The sequence below is a fragment of the Salvelinus alpinus genome, chromosome 7, assembly GCF_045679555.1.
Source record: "Salvelinus alpinus chromosome 7, SLU_Salpinus.1, whole genome shotgun sequence".
In the NCBI taxonomy this organism is placed as follows: Eukaryota; Metazoa; Chordata; class Actinopteri; order Salmoniformes; family Salmonidae; genus Salvelinus; species Salvelinus alpinus.
The window spans coordinates 23,650,622-23,673,351 of NC_092092.1; the positions used below are offsets into that span (position 1 = coordinate 23,650,622).

The 22,730-nt window shown below is 41.7% G+C and overlaps 1 protein-coding gene and 1 long non-coding RNA gene across 3 annotated transcripts in view; one reads left to right on the forward strand and one right to left on the reverse strand.

Moving 5' to 3' along the window:
- wnk4a (WNK lysine deficient protein kinase 4a) overlaps positions 1-22,730 on the forward strand; it is a 71,426-nt gene that overhangs the window by 27,986 nt on the left and 20,710 nt on the right. For both annotated transcript variants that reach the window (XM_071409500.1, XM_071409501.1), the window contains exons 3-7: positions 14,523-14,695; positions 15,001-15,221; positions 15,569-15,726; positions 18,306-18,394; positions 18,576-18,795. In XM_071409500.1, coding sequence (XP_071265601.1) covers positions 14,523-14,695; positions 15,001-15,221; positions 15,569-15,726; positions 18,306-18,394; positions 18,576-18,795 — 861 coding nt within the window. The remainder of the gene's footprint in view (positions 1-14,522; positions 14,696-15,000; positions 15,222-15,568; positions 15,727-18,305; positions 18,395-18,575; positions 18,796-22,730) is intronic.
- Positions 10,750-13,003, reverse strand: LOC139580203 (uncharacterized). Its single transcript, XR_011675993.1, has 2 exons — positions 12,913-13,003; positions 10,750-11,254 (listed from the first exon to the last, which is right to left on the reverse strand). It is a non-coding gene; the product is annotated as an uncharacterized lncRNA (long non-coding RNA).

Consider the following 22,730-nt stretch of genomic DNA (forward strand, 5'->3'; position numbering starts at 1 on the left):
ACTGTATATATATTTTTCTATTGTGTTATTGACTGTATGTTTGTTTATCTCATTTGTAACTCTGTGTTGTTTGTGTCGCACTGCTTTGCTTTATCTTGGCCAGGTCGCAGTTGTAAATGAGAACTTGTTCTCAACTGGCCTACCTGGTTAAATAAAGGTGAAATAAAAAAATATATTTCAAAAAATGATTTTTTTTTTGGCAATCTCTCAACCAGCTTCATGAGGCAGTCACCTGAAATGCATTTCAATGAACAGGTGTGCCTTGTTAAAAGTTAATTTGTGGAATTTCTTTCCTTGTTAATGCGTTTGAGGCAATCAGTTGTGTTGTGACAAGGTAGGGGTGGTATACAAGGGATAACCTTATTTGGTCTATATTATGGCAAGAACAGCTCAAATAAGCAAAGAGAAAGTACAGTCCATCATTACTTTAAGACATGAAGGTCAGTCATTCCAGAAAATTTCAAGAACTTTGAAAGTTTCTTCAAGTACAGTTCCAAAACCATCAAGCTCTATGATGAAACTGGCTGTCATGATGACCGCCACAGGAAAGGAAGACCCTGAGTTACCTCTGCTGCAGAGGACAAGTTCATTAGAGTTAACTGCACCTCAGATTGCAGCCCAAATAAATGCTTCACAGAGTTCAAGTAACATCAACTGTTCAGAGGAGACTGCGTGAATCAGGCCTTCATGGTTGTATTGCTGCAAAGAAACCACTACTAAAGTACATCAATAATAATAAGAGACTTGCTTGGGCCAAGAAACACGAGCAATGGACATTAAACCGGTGGAAATCTGTCCTTTGGACAGACACACTTAACCAGCATCGCTACCACAGCATTCTGCAGCGATACGCCATCCCATCTGGTTTGCACTTAGTGGGACTATCATTTGTTGTTCAACAGGACAATGACCCAAAACACACCTCCAGGCTGTGTAAGGGCTATTTGACCAAGAAGGAGATTGATGGAGTGCTGCATCAGATGACCTGGCCTCCACAATCACCCGACCTCAACCCAGTTGAGATGGTTTAGGATGAGTTGGACTGCAGAGTGAAGGAAAAGCAGCCAATAGGTGCTCAGCATATGTGGGAACTCCTTCAAGACTGTTGGAAAATCATTCCAGGTGAAGCTGGTTGAGAGAATGCCAAGAGTGTGTAAAGCTGTCCTCAAGGCAAAGGGTGGCTACTTTGAAGAATTTCAAATATAAAATATATTTTGACTTGTTAACACTTTTTTGGTTACTACATGATTCCATACGTGTTATTTCAAAGGTTTGATGTCTTCACTATTCTACAATGTAGAAAATAGTAAAAATAAGGAAAAACCCTTGAATGAGTAGGTGTGTCCAAACTTTTGACTGGTACTGTACATTATCATATATTCATTATGAGGATTTTGAGGAGGTGAAATAGGCTTCCGCTTCTACGGTGTCTCATGGGTGACAAATGTTGTTAACAAAATGCGGAATCAGACAGGAAACACACCTCCAAGACTGAAACCTTGTTTTTCTAATGAGCAACAGAAAAACACACGTACCAATCGGCGTTTTCAGTTGCTTTTTAATGCAATCTTTAGGTTATTTTTTGGAGATGTGGATTATTAGGGATGTGGATTTCAGATAGTTATTTTTGACCACATGTGAGAGGAAATATAATTCCTGTTCATCATGTTAAATTTTTACACTGCAAATGTACATTTTACTTCAATAGTTTTGTGCATGAGACATTTTTATATAAAATGTATAATGTTACCTATTGTAACAAAATGGTAACTATCTTAATAAGCCTCATTAAAGTTACAAACGTGTCAGTGTTCAACATTAACATGTGATAACAATACAACAGAACAGATTAACCGGAAATATGTTCACTCTCACGGGTGGCCAAAAACAACTATCTGAAAGCCACACCCCTGCTAATCCACTTCTTCAGTCTTCTGATCTGACGCTCTGGGTCATATCTCAATAATCCAGCATAAATAACCCAGCATCAACAACCCAACCTTGCTCTTTTTAAAGAAAGTAACTCAGATAGAGTGTGGAAAGGTGGACAACTGGACATCTAAACAAATGTTGCCCAAAGTAAAATATATCATGTCCATGTGGACACAATGCTAGTAGTTATTGCCACTATCTCATTGGATGGCGACGTCATTGGATAGAGTTGAATCCCCAGGCATCAAGGTATCCAGTGTTGGTTTATTAATCATTCAGGTGGTTGGCTTCCTTCCTGTGGCTCTGAAGGGCACTATGAAGGGCTCTCCTCTCCTCTTGCATACCATCATGTTGTTAACTATATCCCTGCTTGGCACCGGACAATACAGTGTTGTCCTCTCTCTGTAACATTACCCCTTAGTAAAAGTGATAAATAGAACTGAGGCAGTGTCCCAAATTGCACCCTATTCCCTAATTCCTCGGTCAAAAGTAGTGCACTATGTAGGGAATAGAGTGCCTTTTGGGAGGCAGAGATACAGATCTTAATTTGATCACCCTGTTGCATTGTTAAACAGTGTATTTGATGTTTAAAAAGGCTTCTGAAGTATAATTTCCAATAGAAATGTCAGACTTGATTTTCCCTTACGGAGAATGTATCAACCCCTGCAAAAATGGCAATTAATTATAATCAACATAATAATTCACATTTCCAGTTGCTGCATGATTATTTGCCGGCGGTAGCAAACTGGCTCAAATTAAGATTCTACATCTGTATGGTAGAGTACCACACATCTCCTTGACTGTGGAATATGGACATTTCCACATGTGGTAAGGCGAATTACCTGCACTAAAGAATGCCAGACACCATGGTTCTAAATCTTATTCTCAGACTATTTCTTGGTCCCTCACAAATATTGTACATACATACAGTGGGGCATAAAAGTATTTAGTCAGCCACCAATTGTGCAAGTTCTCCCACTTAAAAAGATGAGAGAGGCCTGTAATTTTCATCATAGGTACACTTCAACTATGACATGACAAAATTAGGGAAAAAAATCCAGAAAATCACATTGTAGGATTTCTAATGAATTTATTTGCAAATTATGGTGGAAAATAAGTATTTGGTCACCTACAAACAAGCAAGATTTCTGGCTCTCACAGACCTGTAACTTCTTCTTTAAGAGGCTCCTCTGTCCTCCACTCGTTACCTGTATTAATGGCACCTGTTTGAACTTGTTATCAGTATAAAAGACACCTGTCCACAACCTCAAACAGTCACACTCCAAACTCTACTATGGCCAAGACCAAAGAGCTGTCAAAGGACACCAGAAACAAAATTGTAGACCTGCACCAGGCTGGGAAGAGTGAATCTGCAATAGGTAAGCAGCTTGGTTTGAAGAAATCAACTGTGGGAGCAATTATTAGGAAATGGAAGACATACAAGACCACTGATAATCTCCCTCGATCTGGGGCTCCACGCAAGATCTCACCCCGTGGGGTCAAAATGATCACAAGAACGGTGAGCAAAAATCCCAGAACCACACGGGGGGACCTAGTGAATGACCTGCAGAGAGCTGGGACCAAAGTAACAAAGCCTACCATCAGTAACACACTACACCGCCAGGGACTCAAATCCTGCAGTGCCAGACGTGTCCCCCTGCTTAAGCCAGTACATGTCCAGGCCCGTCTGAAGTTTGCTAGAGAGCATTTGGATGATCCAGAAGAAGATTGGGAGAATGTCTTATGGTCAGATGAAACCAAAATAGAACTTTTTGGTAAAAACTCAACTCGTCGTGTTTGGAGGATAAAGAATGCTGAGTTGCATCCAAAGAACACCATACCTACTGTGACGCATGGGGGTGGAAACATCATGCTTTGGGGCTGTTTTTCTGCAAAGGGACCAGGACGACTGATCCGTGTAAAGGAAAGAATGAATGGGGCCATGTATCGTGAGATTTTGAGTGAAAACCTCCTTCCATCAGCAAGGGCATTGAAGATGAAACGTGGCTGGGTCTTTCAGCATGACAATGATCCCAAACACACCGCCCGGGCAACGAAGGAGTGGCTTCGTAAGAAGCATTTCAAGGTCCTGGAGTGGCCTAGCCAGTCTCCAGATCTCAACCCCATAGAAAATCTTTGGAGGGAGTTGAAAGTCCGTGTTGCCCAGCAACAGCCCCAAAACATCACTGCTCTAGAGGAGATCTGCATGGAGGAATGGGCCAAAATACCAGCAACAGTGTGTGTGAACCTTGTGAAGACTTACAGAAAACGTTTGACCTCTGTCATTGCCAACAAAGGGTATATAACAAAGTATTGAGATAAACTTTTGTTATTGACCAAATACTTATTTTCCACCATAATTTGCAAATAAATTCATTAAAAATCCTACAATGTGATTTTCTGGATTTTTCTTTCTCATTTTGTCTGTCATAGTTGAAGTGTACCTATGATGAAAATTACAGGCCTCTCTCATCTTTTTAAGTGGGAGAACTTGCACAATTGGTGGCTGACTAAATACTTTTTTGCCCCACTGTACATCATTGTTCTTAGAAAGTACCCAATAGATAATATATATATATTTTTATAATATTTGATTCAGAGGAGGCTGGTGGGAGGAGCTATAGGAGGACTAGCTTATTGTAATGGCATAAATACATTTACCAGATGCTCTTTTCCAGAGTGACGTACAGGAACAATTAGGATCAAGCTCCTTGCTCAAGGGCACATTGACAGATTTTTCACCTCTGGGATTCGTGCCAGCAACATTTCAGTTAATGGACCAACGCTCTAACCACTAGGCTACCTGACAGCTTAAAAGGAATTGGGTCAAACAGATTTAACATATGGAAACCACATGTTTGACTACGTTCCATTAATTCCATTCCAGCTATTACAGTGAGCCCATCCTCCTATATCTCCTCCTACCAAACTCCTCTGATTTGATTACAGGGTACTGCTTGCTGTAAACCTGGTAGCATTCATGATTAGTAGGGCATCTTTGTGTACACACAGTGGGCTTTCCTGGTTTGCTATACGATAAATGTACTTGCCTCTTGCTAATCTATTGGACACTACTAATGGGTAGTACAACATTAGACATCACACTTTTGTGGAAAAAGGCAACTGAGTGGCCTGATTTTTGGGCTATGCTGTGTCTGTTATTCAGCCCTCTGTAATCACTGGGATATACCTTGCTCACATTATATATGAACAGAGAATGGATTTATTATACCAGGCAAAACAACATGTACTCACTACTTTTGGAAGTAATGGCTCAGTGTCATGCAGGAGACTTAGTTTGCATCCCAAATGGCACCCTATTCCCTACATAGTGCATTACTTTTGATTAGAGCCTATGGGGCTCTGGTCAAAAGAAGTGCCCTGTATAGGGAATAGGGTGCCATTTGAAACGGGCCCACTGTTACCTGGCCAGTGCAAGGCAAGAGACTCCTTTAAGCCCAGTTTAAGAGCTCTGTGTTCCTCCCAGTTCCTTTACGACTGGTGTAAGACATAACCTTGAAGGAACTTGACAGCCTGTTAAGTTTTCTGCTCCAATACACTGAACAGCAAAACCTGTGTTGCTTACCTAGCTCCAGAGGTGTAAGAAACCTCACATAATACGTAACCTATTTATTGAATTCTGACACATTAGCCTCGTGAAATTCGGTCTCTCAAGCCAGTGGAAATAGGCTTCTAACAACCAGTGGTACACATTCACAGTTTTTTTTAGGATGGAAAATAATTGTATTTGCTAAAATGTTCTTCCTGTGTTTGCCAAGTATATATGGGCTCCTTCAGATTTCATAAGTTTGTGCGAAGTACTGTAGAGGGAAGGATGTGGCTGGAGACAAGGCTGTGAATTCCAGGTTGTTATTGTAAAATAAAATGTGTTCTCAGTAACTACAGAGGGTAATATGCAACTATGCATAAAGCCCGTCATTTGTTCTCTCAGCTGTTCGATAGGATTACATCATCATGTTGAAGTGTATCATTAGGTTTTTTCATGTCTAGGAGCAGATAGAAGAGTCATTGGGTGATTTATAATGCCTATAGGCTACTATGAAGCATAACCAGCCTTCTCCATTCCACCCCCAGTGTGTCCCAAATGGCACCCTATTCCCTATAAAGTGCACTACTTTAGGGCTCTGGTCAAGGGACAAAGACTCTGTTTTCATCAGGTTACATAGCTGCAGAGGACATAGCTGCAGCACTGCAGTCTGTTTAATAAGAGTAACCTCTGCAGGCTGTACTTGTTATCTATCTATCTATCTATCTGTCTGTCTGTCTATGTTTCATGGGAAGGCAGTTCCGGACAAAGTGTTTGTTCTCCCTGGTCATTTCCCCTTGGATGGCATTACATTTATACACAACACTTTTATCTACCCTGGTCTGACCCTGTAAAAACAAGGTAGTAGCAACAATGTTAACATTTTTGCTGTATGAGCTATTTCATTCAGGGTCAAGCAGGGTCAAAATGAATAGATAATGTGTCACATGGATGATGATGGAGAGACGAAGCAGGTACGGGGAGTCAAACATTTAATATAGAACGGACACAGGAACAACATACAAGAAAACAAAGACAAAAAACAATCAATACAGCAGTGGGGAACAGAGCAAGGGAACTGACAAATAAAGGGGAGGAAATAAACAGATGAGTGAGTCCAGGTGAGTCCAATATTGCTGATGTGCGTGACGAGGGATGGCAGGTGTGCGTAATAGATGGAAGGAGTGCATGATGCAGGGCAGCCTGGCGCCCTTTAGGGGCCAGGGGGGGAAGAGCGGGAGCAGACGTGACAGAATTAGAGAATGTTCACTCAGCAAGCAGTAATAGAAACCTGCAGTCTTTTTGGGCAATAAAACCCAGATTAATTACCTTTGGGACTTTACAAGCTTCCTCCCCTCTTGGCGTTATCAGACTAGATGGTATGCAGAACGTCCTCTCCCTTTACTTCTATCAGAGATAGTAACTCTAAGGTCAGACAAAGAGTGTGTCCCAAATGGCACCCTATTCCCTATTTAGTGCACTACTTTTGACCAGAGCCCTATGCGGCGGGCCCTGGTCAAAAGTAGTACATTATATAGGGAATAGGGTGTCATTTGGGACGCAGTCATACAGATCTTAATTTGATCATCCTGTTGAATAAGAACTTATTTATTTGTGGGGCAAGAGTTGCTAAGATGTTTGTGTTGTAAGTCTCATGGAAGTCATGCTTCAAATAAATAGTGAGCAGTAAGTACACGAGTTAGTCATGTCTATCCTGGAACAAGTCAGGATTTCTCAGAGATGTGGAAACCATTTACCATCTAGTGTGGGAAGGATTCCTCAAGTCTACTGTCTCTATATCCTCCTGGGTAAGTTCTGAGTGGGGCTGATGCTGCCCTGATGATCACTCTGACCTGTGAGGTAACTGGGTCAGCATCCAAAATGGAACCCTATTCCCTATATAGCGCACTACTTTTGGCCGAGGCCTTGGTCAAAAGTAGTGACCTACAGAGGGAATAGGAGTTGCTGGCTTTGTCTTGAAGAATGAATGGATGGCTCTAAAAGATAGTGCTTTATGACACAATTTATTCAGTTCCAAGGATAGTCAGTCAGGCACAAGTACAGTTTTTCCTTTCATACACTAGCCTAATATCTAGTAAAACCTCCAAACAAGGACAAATGTCCAGGTCAACGGTAGCCTAAATAGTTCCCCTCTGGCACCCTTTTCCCTATTTAGTGTACTACTTTATAGGGAATAGGGTGTCATTTGGGATGCACATAAGGACAGAAATCTTGAATCTGGGTCCATTGGTCTTTTGCTTGTGTAGTTAATTGCTTTAGGTGCCACTAAAGCAGCAGTTTTCAGAGTGCTAGCCCGGTGAGAGAGAGGACGGGCTGAATCCGGATTTCTTATTAGATTAATGGCTAACCTCCCTAACCACCTAACCTCCCCTCTCTCCCCCGCTCCATTCAGAGAGCAAGTCAGGTTTTTCTTGGAAAGTGTACACTGGTACCTCAGTTCCTCACACTGCGCGGTCTGTCTCTCGGGGTGTTTCCTGACCAGGGATATCAAAGGCATGTGAGCTCGTGTCAACCAACTTCTGCTCTCCCTTTAGCCTCAATCCCCAGCTTGACATGTCAGATGTCACCCAACGTTCAAGATGGGTGCTAGTCAGAACAGAGGCCATTTAACCCCTGATGGTTAGGGTACTTTGTTGTTTCTGATGCTATCAACATTGTGTATGAAATCTCTATCTGTATGGGGCAGCAGGTAGCCTAGTGGTTAGAGTGTTGGGCCAGTAACCAAAAGGTTGCTAGATTGAATCCCTGAGCTGACAAGGTAAAAATCTGTTGTTCTGCCCCTGAACAAGGTTGTTAACCCACTGTTCATAGGCCGTCATTGTAAATAAGAATTTGTTCTTAACTGACTTGCCTAGTTAAATAAGGGGGAGAAAAGGAGCCTCTGGGGATTATGTATGGCCTATACATATTGTAGTAATGGGTGAAAGACACGTAAAGAAGATAGTCACAGCACTGGTACTGCATTCATTCTAGACCAAACATGCTGTGATGTTTCGCTTTTGCTCTCTCTCTTCGTCTTCCTCTCGCTCTCTCTCTTCCTCTCTCTCCCTTGATAATAACCTCATCTTCCATATACTGCACACACACACACAGCATGGATATCACAGCAGTGCTGTTACATCTTTGTTTTGGATTTTGGATGTTATATGTTATATGAGGACAGTGTTACATGATCTTTCTTTCCTGTCCTTTGAAGTAAAGCCATAGAGTCTACGCCTCTTTTAGTGCTGGGTTGGCTGACACTTGTTGTCCATCCGTCTCCCAGTATGCATAATAGGGGTGCTGCTGACAGCCAGGAAGTTCTTAATACCAACGGTTCAACCATCAACACTGCTTATGTAACTGTGGAGGGAGTTGGCACAGGGCCGTAATAGTTCCTGCAGCCCTTCCATCCATCCATCCATCCATCCATCCAGACCCCAAATCAACATACACACACCTCCCTCTCCTCCCTCCTCTCAGTGGCTATGAATACAGATTCTCAGAGACACTGTATTTAATGATGAGATGGTCTTTTCTACGCAATAACAATGGGAGTCATTGTCGCAAAGCGGAAAGGCAGGCGGTCTGCTTATTAAGTCCAATAAGCCTATAGAAATGCATTGAATAACGCTCTATTCCCACATGGACAGATTGTGACGGGAGTGGACCCTCTAGCTTCGCCTCTTCTCTGATATTCTCTAGCCAAACAAAGAGAGAGGAGACATTTAGCGACCCCAATTCAATTTTTACACCCCTGCAGTGCAACAATACATTTGGGAGATGTGTAGACTTACTGTATTCAGGAAAGGAAATAAACCAGATCAAATCAAACTTTGTCACCTGCGCCGAATACAACATGTGTAGACCTTAGCATGAAATGCTTACTCACAAGCCCTTAAACCAACAGTGCAGTTCAAGAAAAATGTAAGAAAATATTTACCAAATAAACTAAAGTAAAAAACCACTTGATTAGATCAATGTTACAATTTAATGCATTGTCATAGGCCATATAAAGATGGCACAACATGATGTATTTGGTTATGTTGCATATCTTAATGTGCAACATCTATGAGGTGTTTGTCTGTGTTTTGTCATTGAGTTGATACAGCAGTGAACAGCAGTGGAAAAACAGGATAAGACCTTGTATGATATCCACCCAAGTGGCATTCTCTGTCAGTGCTGTAATCTCTCTCTAGGAAATAGCAGAGGCCCCACTATACTATATTGTTCCAGACCAGCCAAGGTTTCTCATTAAGACAACATAGCATGTGTGATCGCTTACTGTTGGTTTCTCTTTATGTTCAGACCAAGTTAAGTGGCTAGTCTGTCACTTGTATTGTATCGGTGTTAAATCCAACCATATTAAAGATGTGCTATTAACTGAATCTGGAAAGCATGTGATGACCCATCATGTTTAAGTGGATTTGACAACATAAATTGTCTTACTTTCACACAAGGCACATCAACTCATCGTACATAATTATCTATAGTTTGTATACATGTGTTTATGCTTAAAATGTATCATTATATCACTGTGGAATTAGTCCATCACACAACAAACCTATCCCGTGATAGCAGAAAATGATAGCAGAAAGTCAGCACAGTTGATGTTTTCACTTTTACTTACTCACATTCTGGTATTCCTTATTATTCCTGACATTTGTTCTATGTGAGTAATAATAACATGAATACATTTAATTTATAACACATTTTATGAAATAAAACTATGCCAAATTCAATAGGTGTTCATTGGATACAGCTTTTGAATGAGTCAACATAATCAGTCCGTAATCAGACACACGTTACAGGACGCCTTTGGAAGCAAGCAGAACATTTTTTCAGGCTCTTGCAGGCTTTAGTTTAGGAAGACCTGAATAAGACATTGGCTCTTACAGGAAAGCATCTGAAGTTGCCTAAATGTATTCTCTGTATTCTGTATTTGAATGTGTTGTGCTTGCCATGTGGTATAGTGAGTGAGCTCTCTGGTAAACTCAGTGGTTTAAGGAGCTGCCAAGGCTTCCAAGTGGACAGTGTTAGCCATGAGGCTAAATGCACATACACACTACAGTGGGCTGTTCTGTAGAGGGATCTTCGAGATAAACAGGCCAGTCAGGTTGAAACACACTTGTCCTAACATAGAGACACACATGTATGCACACACAAATGAAGGTGCATGTACACAGACTTCTGCAGCTGCAACTCAATGACAGTCTGTACCATGCAGTGGGTCTCATCGGTATAAAAACAGAGGCAGGGGAAACACCCAATCAGATCAGTGGGATCATTATTTAATGCCATCAGTTTACTCTGAATTTACCATCAAGGACACTGAAGCTGTCTCCCATCAATTACTGTAATCCTAACATACATGTCCTAGAATGTATCACCTGTAGTCACATCATACTCCTGTCACACCAATTCTCCACATAAATACATACAAAATCATTGGTCAAAAGTCCTAAGTGGTCTGTGTTGAAAACAGAGGCACCATGTTGGAATCAATCTTCTAATTGAATTAGTGTTTGGCAATTGATGGACGTCGGTTGGTGTGGGAATAGCTTTTTTGGTGCTCCCCTTGCATGCCTCCCTCTCTGAGATCGTGTGCTCCCAGTGTTGATAGGGTGTGCATCCCAAATGGCACCCTATTCCTTATATAGTGCACTACTTTTGACCAGGGCCTTGTGCCGTGGTCAAAAGTAGTGCACTATAAAAGGGAATACGGTGCCATTGGAGGCAGACAGGGCCTGGTAACATGAGTGGCAGCCCCCTTCTCTAAAGGGGAGGAAGGAGTCGTGGTCAGTCAATTGTAAACATAAACATACCCTCAGTTTTTCCCAGAACAGCCTCAATGCAGGATTCATGGTTGTAGAAGTCTAGAGGTCTCTCTGGTGTTTTCCAAACAGCTATCCACCCACTGCAGCCTCCCGGCAGCACTACACTAGAGACTCAATCAAACCATTCATACACTTTTAAAATGAAGTGCTTTGTAACACTAAAACTAGTGGCAACTGAGCTGCCACCACCTTAAAGGAGACAAAACCTTAACTTTGCTGGAGTATTGAAACACGTGGTTGTCAGGGTATTAGAACAGATTTAAGATGTACTGAAACATTCATCCTGAGGTGTTTCTGAAATATGATGTGCTGTAACACCACATAAGACCTGGAAAAGGTTGAAAACCCTATGGTGTTTAGAGTCCTGTATAGTGCAGAGTTAGGTCCCTCTTTTAGTATTGTTTCCTCTCCCTAAAGCTCCCAAACACTAGGATTGTGTTTTGAATCCTGTCTAGTGCAGAATTAGATCATTTTTTCTGCAGTTTCCAAATACTGTAAATGGGAGTCCCTCCCCTTAATGTATATTCCCTGCTCTTATATCATGTACTGGTAAACTCCTCATTGGTAATTCCAAAAGGTCAAAAGTTTTATGCTCTAACAAAGCACACAAAAGTTGGTCCAGGATAATAATTCATGAGTAAAAAAAGTATTTGAGACATGATTGAAGCATCAAAAGTTGTATCTTTTATCTGCTAATTATCAAATCACAAAACATGAACAGGTCTTTCAGATGTTTATATTGATAAAGTAAGACAGTTTATAGATCTGTAAGGTATTTCTCATGTTATTCCTTAAATTCAACTAATATGCCATAATATTTCACATCCATAAAAACAATATTTCAGGCAATGACTGCTAATGTTAGCAGTAGCACACATACAAAACTTGTGCAAAACTTCAGCTAAGGGCTTAATCAAATGAAATTGCATTTGTCACATGCGCCAAATACACTGAATACAATTCGCCTTACAGTGAAATGCTTAATGCGATCCACCGTTCGTCCATTATGCTAATGTTTCTGACCTGAGTCTTTATATTCAGTTGATGTTGAATGGTATGGTGAATTGAATCACAATACAGTTGAGCTAGATGATGATTGACAGTTCAGTTGGCATTAGTATGCATTGGCTTTAGTTAGGATCGGCCAGCCAGTGGATAGAATAAGTAATTAAGCAATGCAAATCTAGCAACAAGATGACAATATTAATGTCAAAAGTGGAATGTAATAACATGTGTTGTGGTAGGCCAAAGCTAGAGCAGGCTAAAATGACAGTGGCTATGTAGTGCAGCATGTAGGGTATACATCAGAGCAGATACAACTCGTAAATCTAGTAGGCAAACAAGCCAGCAGTATTAACTAAAAAGCAGGCCTTCATTTGCATAAAACACAAGTGCACGAAAGGTGCAAACAATGACGTGTCAATTAACTTCTTGAGGCATCAAGAAAGCTGATCAATGGATCAAAAGAACTGTTTTACTTGGACTATTAGCATTAGCAGCCAAAATGCTACACAAAACAAATGTTGCTTATTATGAACTTATTGAGTGGATTCCTTTTTGGTTTCCTTCTTCAATGTGATAACATTGTATACTCACGTATTCATTGACGCATACTTTCTTGGATTTTGTTTGTTTGTTGACTAGTTCATCTGAGCACTTGGTGTGCTCTCACCTCTCTGAGTTTGTGAAGGACTTGCCTGTTTTTATACTTGACCATAGAGTTTGCTAGAGGGCACACCTGCCACGAATTCCATCTCTCCACCTCCATGCCCCAGGCTGGAGGAATTCTGAACAGTACATCAGCACAATGTTTGAAGTTCACATTTTGCCTTTAATCATCTAAACATTTGTCTTCTGATATATTAAGTTCCTCACATGGTGTGTGGTTAAGTGGGTAAAATTCCAAATAATTTTGGCATTTTGCTGTCCCAACAGTCAGGGGTTCAATTCCTGCTTTTGCCTGTCCAACTTTAACTCCTTCTCTGTCTCTGTCTCCTCCTGTTTCTAATCTGTCTAAACAAAACACAGAAAAAATGTGGCAGGTAGCCTAGTGGTTAAGAGTGTTGGGGCATTAACAGACAGGTTGCTGGTTTGAATCCCAGAGCTGACTAGGTGAGAATGTAACCTTGAGCAATGCACTTAACCCTAATTCCTCTGAATAAGAGCATCTGCTAAATGGCTCAAATGTTCACATCCACTTTCTCACATGAATACCAGTGATGAGGGCACACTTTATAACTCATGCTACCTCTGCTATAACCTACATAGCCCTAAACATTTTGATTGTAACATTATTTATAATCTCACAAAGTTTCCTGGCAGCTGTAGCCTATATTTACTGCCAAAGTCTGCTCTAAGAAAATTATTCAATTCCCAGTGTTTTCTTAAAAATATTTACTGAAAATTAAATTTTTATTTATAATCAATCAATATTTATGCTATTAACAATTTGCAATTTAAAACCATTTGATTATATGAGAGACACAGTCTGCTAAAACATTACTTTTGTGTTTTGTTGCTGCCTTTTACATGCACTGAAACATCAACAAGTGTTTTTAGAACGCTCTCTTAAAAACACAATTATTCAGATTGAAGAGCCACTTTGGGTGTTTCAGAGTATTTCCATTCTGTTTTGATATCTATTCAGTGTATCATAACACTTACATTAAGTTTACATTCAAACACCCTCCAGAAACACCAGATCTCAGCTTAGGTGAACTACTTTTCCTGGTTTCAGAGTTTTGAGTCTTTCTATTTTAACAGTGTACCTCACTCTGCACAAAACAGGCTTTATTCACCCACCTACCCATCGTGATTACACTGTGTTTGGTTCAATTACTCACAGCTTTTGGAAACCTCCTCTTAAAATGTGTAGAAGTCACAGTTCAAGTTTCTATGGAAAAATATAATTATGTAACACTGGAATCTGGTTCAGCAAGATGAATGACCAACTACGGTAAAAATGTCAGTGGTTCTGTTTTTCTCTTCCTCTAGCTCTAGGACACACACATTTACATATTTTTCAACACAGCTTGATAAGCTTATAAATTCTGTATTGAGTCTTGATAATAAACTATAGTCACAAAGTCAGGCCTGATGGATGGAGTGTGTTGTGTGTGTTCCCTGCAATATGCTCTGCCAATAGACTGGAAATCTGACTGTGTATGTAATCATTCTAGAATATATCTATTTTGTGTTCCGTGCAGACGCGTAAGCTGACCAAGGTGGAGCGGCAGAGGTTCAGCGAGGAGGTGGAGATGCTGAAGGGTCTGCAGCACCCAAACATTGTCCGCTTCTACGACTCCTGGAAGGACAACTCCAAGGGCCTCAAGTGCATTCTTTTGGTCACTGAGCTCATGACCTCAGGCACCCTCAAAACGTGAGCTTGTCCTTCCTGTTCCCAATACTCGTTGTAGTAGAGGAGACTGTTGTGCCTGTTTTGCTCCATTTCCTCTACAATTTTTTTCTCACAAATTCTTAGCGTTTTAATATTTTCTATCTTTTATCATGATCATAGAATCTTCATAGAAAACAAGGATTGATCAAAGTAGTTTTCCATGTAGACTTGAGATGGGTTCCTGATAGTCTTCTCTGGTCTGGCCTGTACTGTAGGTAAGGAAGGAGAACAGTTAGTATATGAGCCTCTTTAGGTGATTCATCCTAATAGCCTGTGTTTACCTGCAGGTACCTGAAGAGGTTTAAGGAGATGAAGCTGAAGCTGCTGCAGCGTTGGAGCCACCAGATCCTGAAGGGCCTCCACTTCCTCCACACCCGCACCCCGCCCATCATCCACAGGGACCTCAAGTGTGACAACATCTTCATCACCGGCCCCACCGGCTCCGTCAAGATTGGAGATCTGGGCCTGGCCACACTCAAAAGAGCCTCCTTCGCTAAAAGTGTCATTGGTGAGCACAGAGAGCCTATACTTTTATTTAGTTCTATATGTAATTATATGTTGGGGAGTGTTTAAGGTCAGGTGTTGTCGCTATGGGGTTCACCCAACTGGGGTCATCAAGTTTTAGGGATTCATTTCAAGTTTGAGTTTTTTCTAGTTTAGGACCATTGACTTTGAGTGCCCTTTCTAGATGCTCATTATTAGATCACTCTGCCACAGATCCCAACCCTATGATGCATGTCCAGTGTAATCAAATGTCTGTCGCCTACAGAAGATTTGTTTGTGTAAATCTGTTTGTCGGTGTGTGTGTATGTTTTCTTGTGATTGGTATTGACTTGTCTCTCTCCTTTCCTCCAGGTACCCCAGAGTTCATGGCTCCAGAGATGTATGAGGAGAAGTATGATGAGGCTGTGGATGTCTATGCCTTTGGGATGTGTATCCTGGAGATGGCCACATCAGAGTATCCCTACTCCGAGTGCCAGAACGCAGCGCAGATCTACCGTAAAGTCACCAGCGTAAGTGGGAATATATGCAATTAGGCAGACCCATTTATCCAAAGCGACTTACAGTAAGTAGTGCATGTATACATTTTCATATGGGTGGCCCTGAGAGTTCAAAACTCAACACCCTGGTGGTGCAAATGCAAACACCATGCTCTACCAACTGAGCCACACAGGACCATAGTCCCACACAGAGTCTCCTCTCTCCTTGCAGTGTTCTTCAATAGCGTAATTGTGCACACGTTTGCTTTCCTTCCCTTGCACAATGGAAGTGACAAAACAACCTTCTGGATGTCCTGCAGATGTAGGATCTTAATTTGGCCTGTATTGTCGCATCAAAATAATCCTCCATCAACAGGATTTGAATGCTTAGTCTATAATGTTGCTTGATCGGTGGTTAGGCTATTACCTGGTCAAAATGAGGTTACATGAAAAGTGGAATACTTTTAATATAACCGTGTGTTAGTGTAGGTTTTCAGTTATTTTATGTAAATCACAAAACTCATCTGCAGCAACAAAATAGTGATCAAATTAAGATCCTACATCTGTAGATTTCTGGATGAAGTTTTGATGTTAGACTCCACTCCTCAGAAACAAAGTGACCCCACGTGAAATTATGAAAGCACAATTTTTTAAATGTTTTTGTTACAAATCCAATGCAGTCATTTTTATCTCAATATCAAATCATTTTGGGGTAACAATTAAGTACCTTGCTATGATTTTCTTCAATTAAAATGGTCAAATAGAAACAAAAATAGCTTCTTAGGAAAGAGCATTTTTTCAAGCAAGAATTTTGCTAGGACTGTCCGGGAGTGGTCTGAGCACACACAGACTGCCAAAGATTTCCAGCTGGCAGGCAAACACTGGAATACATTTCTGAGTGACATAGTGAGGGCTTTGCATAGGCGCTTTGTTGCGTTTTTTTGTGGGACTGTAAAAAAATACCCGGAACATAAAATAGCATTATTATATGGTTCCCATGCTTTTAAAATAACGGTTCTGTCCCGGAACAGTATAGATCACTTTCGTTCCCGGTTCTGATTCCGTTCCAAGATTTTTTTTGTCATTTTCCAGTTTTCGGTTCTGTTCCCTGAACTGGCGCAAACTATGTGGCTATGTCTAAAATGACACCCTATTCCCTATATGGGTCAGGTCAAAGGTAGTGCACTGTATAGGGAATAGGGTGCCATTTGGGCGCATACTACTCTCAAAACCTTATTAACGCAATCCAGAAGTAAGTAACTCGATGAAAGGCCAAGCTTCTCCCTGACAGAGGTGTTTACTACTCAGAGAGGGAGTCAGTAATGACAGGAACCTCTACATTGAGAGCTGTGTTCTTGGGCTTTGGGCTGGAGCATACAAGGTGGTGACGCCACAGTGGGTTTGGGCAGGCGATGGTAGAATGATGTGTTTTGAAAATGACGTCTGCATTCTACACAAACAGCGCCTTTCTCTCTCTCTCTCTCTCTCTCTCTCTCTCTCTTTCTTGAGACAGACAGCAGAGCAAACATAGCCTTGTAAAGGCTATAGAGTGGGTCTGAGAGAGTGTGTATGGGTCATAAGTGCAGGTTATATAATAATACACTTTTACTTTCACAAGCAGAGACATTATGACCACTGTGGAAGTATGCAGTGCATTCGAACAGAGTCAGATCAAAAGAGAATACTCAATTGGTTTGCTTGCTTGTATACTGTCTGTTCCTTTGTTAAATTGATAAGCCATAGGGATATTATAATTATAGTGGAGGCCAATTGAAGGGCAGTGTCCTTTGTTGTCCATTCTTGTAATCAAGTGTTTGTAAGAGTTGAAGCGATTTAGAGAAAAGGGTCCTTTACAGCTCGATCCTCTGTCTCAGAATAAATAGGCTAACAAGGAAAATGCAGGCCTGTGTCTGCCACTTGGCAAATCGCAAACATAACAAGTCCACATTGTTGCACAATTACAACAATGTATACCAGCTAACCAACCAACAACCTTTATTTACCCAACGGTTTTATTTTAATGTTAGAATAAACATGGGGTAACATTAGGACAGCTGTGATGTTAACCTTGGCTGTTTAAAACACGAGGGGATTTGCTCGATTCTCTTATCAGCGTTGACTCAGGGAGATTGAAACAGTTGCAGACCCATAATGGACTGCTCACTGCGCTGCACTGATGAGGGACAGAGGTCTGCATTCTTTTTGTAGCCACACTGCCGTTTAAAAGGACAACACTAACACGAACAGATAAACAGACTATTTGGTCTTTCCCATTTCCTTGCCCCCCGTCTCTCTCTCTCTCTCTCTCTCTCTTTCTCTCTCTCTCTCTCTCTCTCTCTCTCTCTCTCTCTCTCTCTCTCTCTCTCTCTCTCTCTCTCTCTCTCTCTCTCTCTCTCCCCAATCACTGTTGTGAGTTCACTTATCATGAGGGAGGAATGTCTTACATGTTTCTGTGAGGCAACATCTGAGAAAGCACATACTTTGACCCTATCTATACATTCTCCTATGTTACTCTTATGTCCCCTAGGTTACCATTGGTTACCATATGTTACCTTACATTTTAAACCAAGCAGATAAATAACCAATGTTAACCAGATTGCTTCTCCTCACAGGGGATGAAACCAGACAGTTTTTACAAAGTCAAGGTCCCAGAGCTCAAAGAGATCATCGAAGGATGTATCCGGATGGACAAAGATGAAAGGTATTGGGCTTCTCATAATATCCTTACATTACATAAAACATATGAGGCATTACACAAATGGTGAAATGAAATTCTGGTCCTTCTGCTAAGAACTATACATCAAATCCTTTGGTGTTCAATTAATGTGTCAAATGAAAAGGAACTGATTGAATTGAATAGTTGTGTTATTCCTTTACATCAGGTACACCATCCAGGACCTGCTAGAGCACACATTCTTCCAGGAGAACAACGGCGTCCATGTTGAGTTGGCTGAGGAGGACGACACGGTGAAGTCAGGCCTGAAGCTGTGGCTCCGGATGGACGACACCAAGAAACTCCACGGGAAGTACAAGGACAACAACGCCATTGAATTCCTGTTTGAACTCTACAAGGACGTGCCAGAGGAGGTGGCGCAGGAGATGGTGAGCAGCTCACATTTCAAGTTGCAAGTTTATTTGCCATACTGCATGTAATATCAAATCAAATCACATTTATATAGCCCTTCTTACATCAGCTGATATCTCAAAGTGCTGTACAGAAACCCAGCCTAAAACCCCAAACAGCAAGCAATGCAGGTGTAGAAGCACGGTGGCTAGGAAAAACTCCCTAGAAAGGCCAAAACCTAGGAAGAAACCTAGAGAGGAACCAGGCTATGAGGGGTGGCCAGTCCTCTTCTGGCTGTGCCGGGTGGAGATTATAACAGAACATGGCCAAGATGTTCAAATGTTCATAAATGACCAGCATGGTCAAATAATAATAATCACAGTAGTTGTCGAGGGTGCAGCAAGTCAGCACCTCAGGAGTAAATGTCAGTTGGCTTTTCATAGCCGATCATTCAGAGTATCTCTACCGCTCCTGCTCTCTAGCGAGTTGAAAACAGCAGGTCTGGGACAGATAGCACGTCCGGTGAACAGGTCAGGGTTCCATAGCCGCAGGCAGAACAGTTGAAACTGGAGCAGCAGCATGGCCAGGTGGACTGGGGACAGCAAGGAGTCATCATGTCAGGTAGTCCTGAGGCATGGTCCTAGGGCTCAGGTCCTCCGAGAGAGAGAAAGAAAGAGAGAAAGAGAGAATGAGAGAGAGCATACTTAAATTCACACAGGACACCGGATAAGACAGGAGAAGTACTCCAGATATAACAAACTGACCCTAGCCCCCTGACACATAAACTACTTCAGCATAAATACTGGAGGCTGAGACAGGAGGGGTCAGGAGACACTGTGGACCCATCTGATATAACCCCACCCACTTTGCCAAAGCACAGCCCCTACACCACTAGAGGGATATCTTCAACCACCAACTTACCATCCTGAGACAAGGCCGAGTATAGCCCACAAAGATCTCCGCCACGGCACAACCCAAGGGGGGGCGCCAACCCAGACAGGAAGATCACGTCGGTGACTCAACCCACTCAAGTAACGCACCCCTCCTAGGGACGGCATGAAAGAGCACCAGTAAGCCAGTGACTCAGCCCCTGTAATAGGGTTAGAGGCAGAGAATCCCAGTGGAGAGAGGGGAACCGACCAGGCAGAGACAGCAAGGGCGGTACGTTGCTCCAGAGCCTTTCCGTTCACCTTCACACTCCTGGGCCAGACTACACTCAATCATATGACCCACTGAAGAGATGAGTCTTCAGTAAAGACTTAAAGGTTGAGACCGAGTCTGCGTCTCTCACATGGGTAGGCAGACCATTCCATAAAAATGGAGCTCTATAGGAGAAAGCACTGCCTCCAGCTGGCTGTTTGCTTAGAAATTCTAGGGACAATTAGGAGGCCTGCGTCTTGTGACCGTAGCGTACGTGTAGGTATGTACGGCAGGACCAAATCGGAAAGATAGGTAGGAGCAAGCCCATGTAATGCTTTGTAGGTTAGCAGTAAAACCTTGAAATCAGCCCTTGCCTTAACAGGAAGCCAGTGTAGGGAGGCTAGCACTGGAGTAATATGATCAAATTTTCACATACGTTGTAAGTCTTACTCAGAGCAGAGCTCTCAGCAGAGCATTGAAAACAGTAAATGATAAAGCTGAGATTTATATACGGTAAGATGGGTATACTATATCCACTCCCTTTGGTACCACTCATGAGTTGATCTCTGTTTCAGTAATAGGCTGTGTGGGAAAGCTATATGACCTACCACTGTAGGCTGGGTATATTCCCACAACACTTGACCTTCGCAGTTACCTAACATCACGGCCTCTTTTACCTTTACTTCCTCTACATTAATGATTAAAAGAAGGGTTTCCAGTTGTGGCTCTCACAAGCTAAGGACCAGTGGAAACAACTTAGGTGTAATACTATAGCTATTATGCAAGTAGGTAGTAGAATCAGCTTACATATTGTTGGAATGTCGGTGTTGCACCAGGTGAAAACACAGCCATTCTTATTTTTAGAGACAAACAAAAAAGTTACACTCACATATCCAGACTGTATGTATAGATAGCAAACCATACAGTGGTGATAATGAGTACAGGATGAGTTGAAGATGGAATATCCTGTATGGATTCTGATGATATAGATATTCTATTTGCCAGTGGTGGAAAAAGTACCCAATTGTTATACTTGAGTAAAAGTAAAGACACCTTAATAGAAAAAGTGGAAGTCACCCAGTAAAATACTACTTGAGTAAAAGTCTAAAGGTATTTGATTTAAAATGTACTTAAGTATCAAAAGTAAAAGTATAAAGAATTTCAAATTTCAAATTTCAAATTCCTCATATTAATTAAAAACCAGTCGGCACCATTTTCAGATTTTTTTTATTGACGGATAGCCAGGTGCACGCTCCAACACAGACATATTTACAAACAAAGCATTTGTGTTCAGTGACTCCGCCAGATCAGAGGCAGTAGGGATGACCAGGGATGTTCTCTTGATAAGTGTGTGATTTTTTCCTATCCTGCTAAGCATTCAAAATGTAACGAGTACTTTTGGGTGTCAGGGAAAATGTATAGAGTAAAATGTTATTTATTTTATTTTCTTTAGGAGTACAGATACCCCAAAAAACTACTTAAATAGTACTTTAAAGTATTTTTTACTTAAGTACTTTACACCACTGCTATTTGCAACAGACCCCAACCAGCAAACACAAGGAATCTAATACAACATAGTTTATGATTCGATTACAATTGTGGACACACACTGACATATGCTTATCCCATGAAGTGAAGTGGATCCGGCTGCAGACAGTCTGTCAAGGGCACAGGTCAGCGTTTAATCATCAGCGCTAGAAATGTGAGAGGAGAGCGTGGCTCAGGAAGATAGCGGAGGTCAGGGCTTTAATAATATAATGGCTGTCTCTCGTACAGGACGCATTACGAAGCAGCTTCTCCTTGAGTGAGTCCCAAATGGCACCCTATTCCCTGTATAGTGCACAACTTTTTTACCAGGACCCACACACTAGGGTGCTATTTGGGACATAGCACGTGTGTCCTCAGCCCCTTTAGCAGAGGTCACTTTTAATGAGAAGGACCCGGCCTGGCCACCAGCCACAATTCCATACATGTAGCCTTTTCATCAAGATCCCATTTATTATCATCCAGAACTGGGTTTTCCTAACTTGGTCCTGGGGCCCCCCCTGGGTGCACACTTTTTACCCTAGCACTACACAGCTTATTCAAATAACCAACTCATCATCAAGCTTTGATTATTATAAGTAGTGTTAGGGCAAAAATCTAGGGAAACCCTGCTCCAGGACATATAATCTGGGTTATGGGAATCTAACAGCGTAATCTGACAAGGTGTTGAGCGAGGGTGAGAGAGGAGGGAGGCAAATGACCAACTTTCGGTACATCCCAAATGGTACCCTATTCCCTATATCAGGGGTCCAAACTCATTCCACGGAGGGCCGAGTGTCTGCGGGTTTTCGTTTTTTCCTTTCAATTAAGACCTGGACAATCATGTGAGGGGAGTTCCTTACTTATTAGTGACCTTAATTCATTACAAGGGTGGAGCGAAATCCCGGAGACACCGTGCCCTATATAGGAAAAAGGGTGCCATTTGGGACGCAGTCCTTGTCTTCCCCGCCGGTCTGAGACTGGAACACTGTGTTCTGAGTGGGACAGGTTTGGATGTAATGCCATCCTTTAAAGGTCCACTCTGTGATTTACAGCTGTATCTTTTACATTGATTCTTGAGGAATATCAAAGGGCCTCAGATCAGCCCCTCCATACATAGACAGCATCTGCTCAATACATATTGATTATCTACACAGCAAATGACAAGACTAGCGTCCTGTCCAGGGGGTGTACAGGTCTACTATTTTAATTTGATCATTGTTGTTGCAGATGATTTTCCTGCACAGCAGGAAATGCAGACTTGTAGTGTATTCAAGCTGTAAAAAGGCTTCTAAAGTTTGTAATTTCC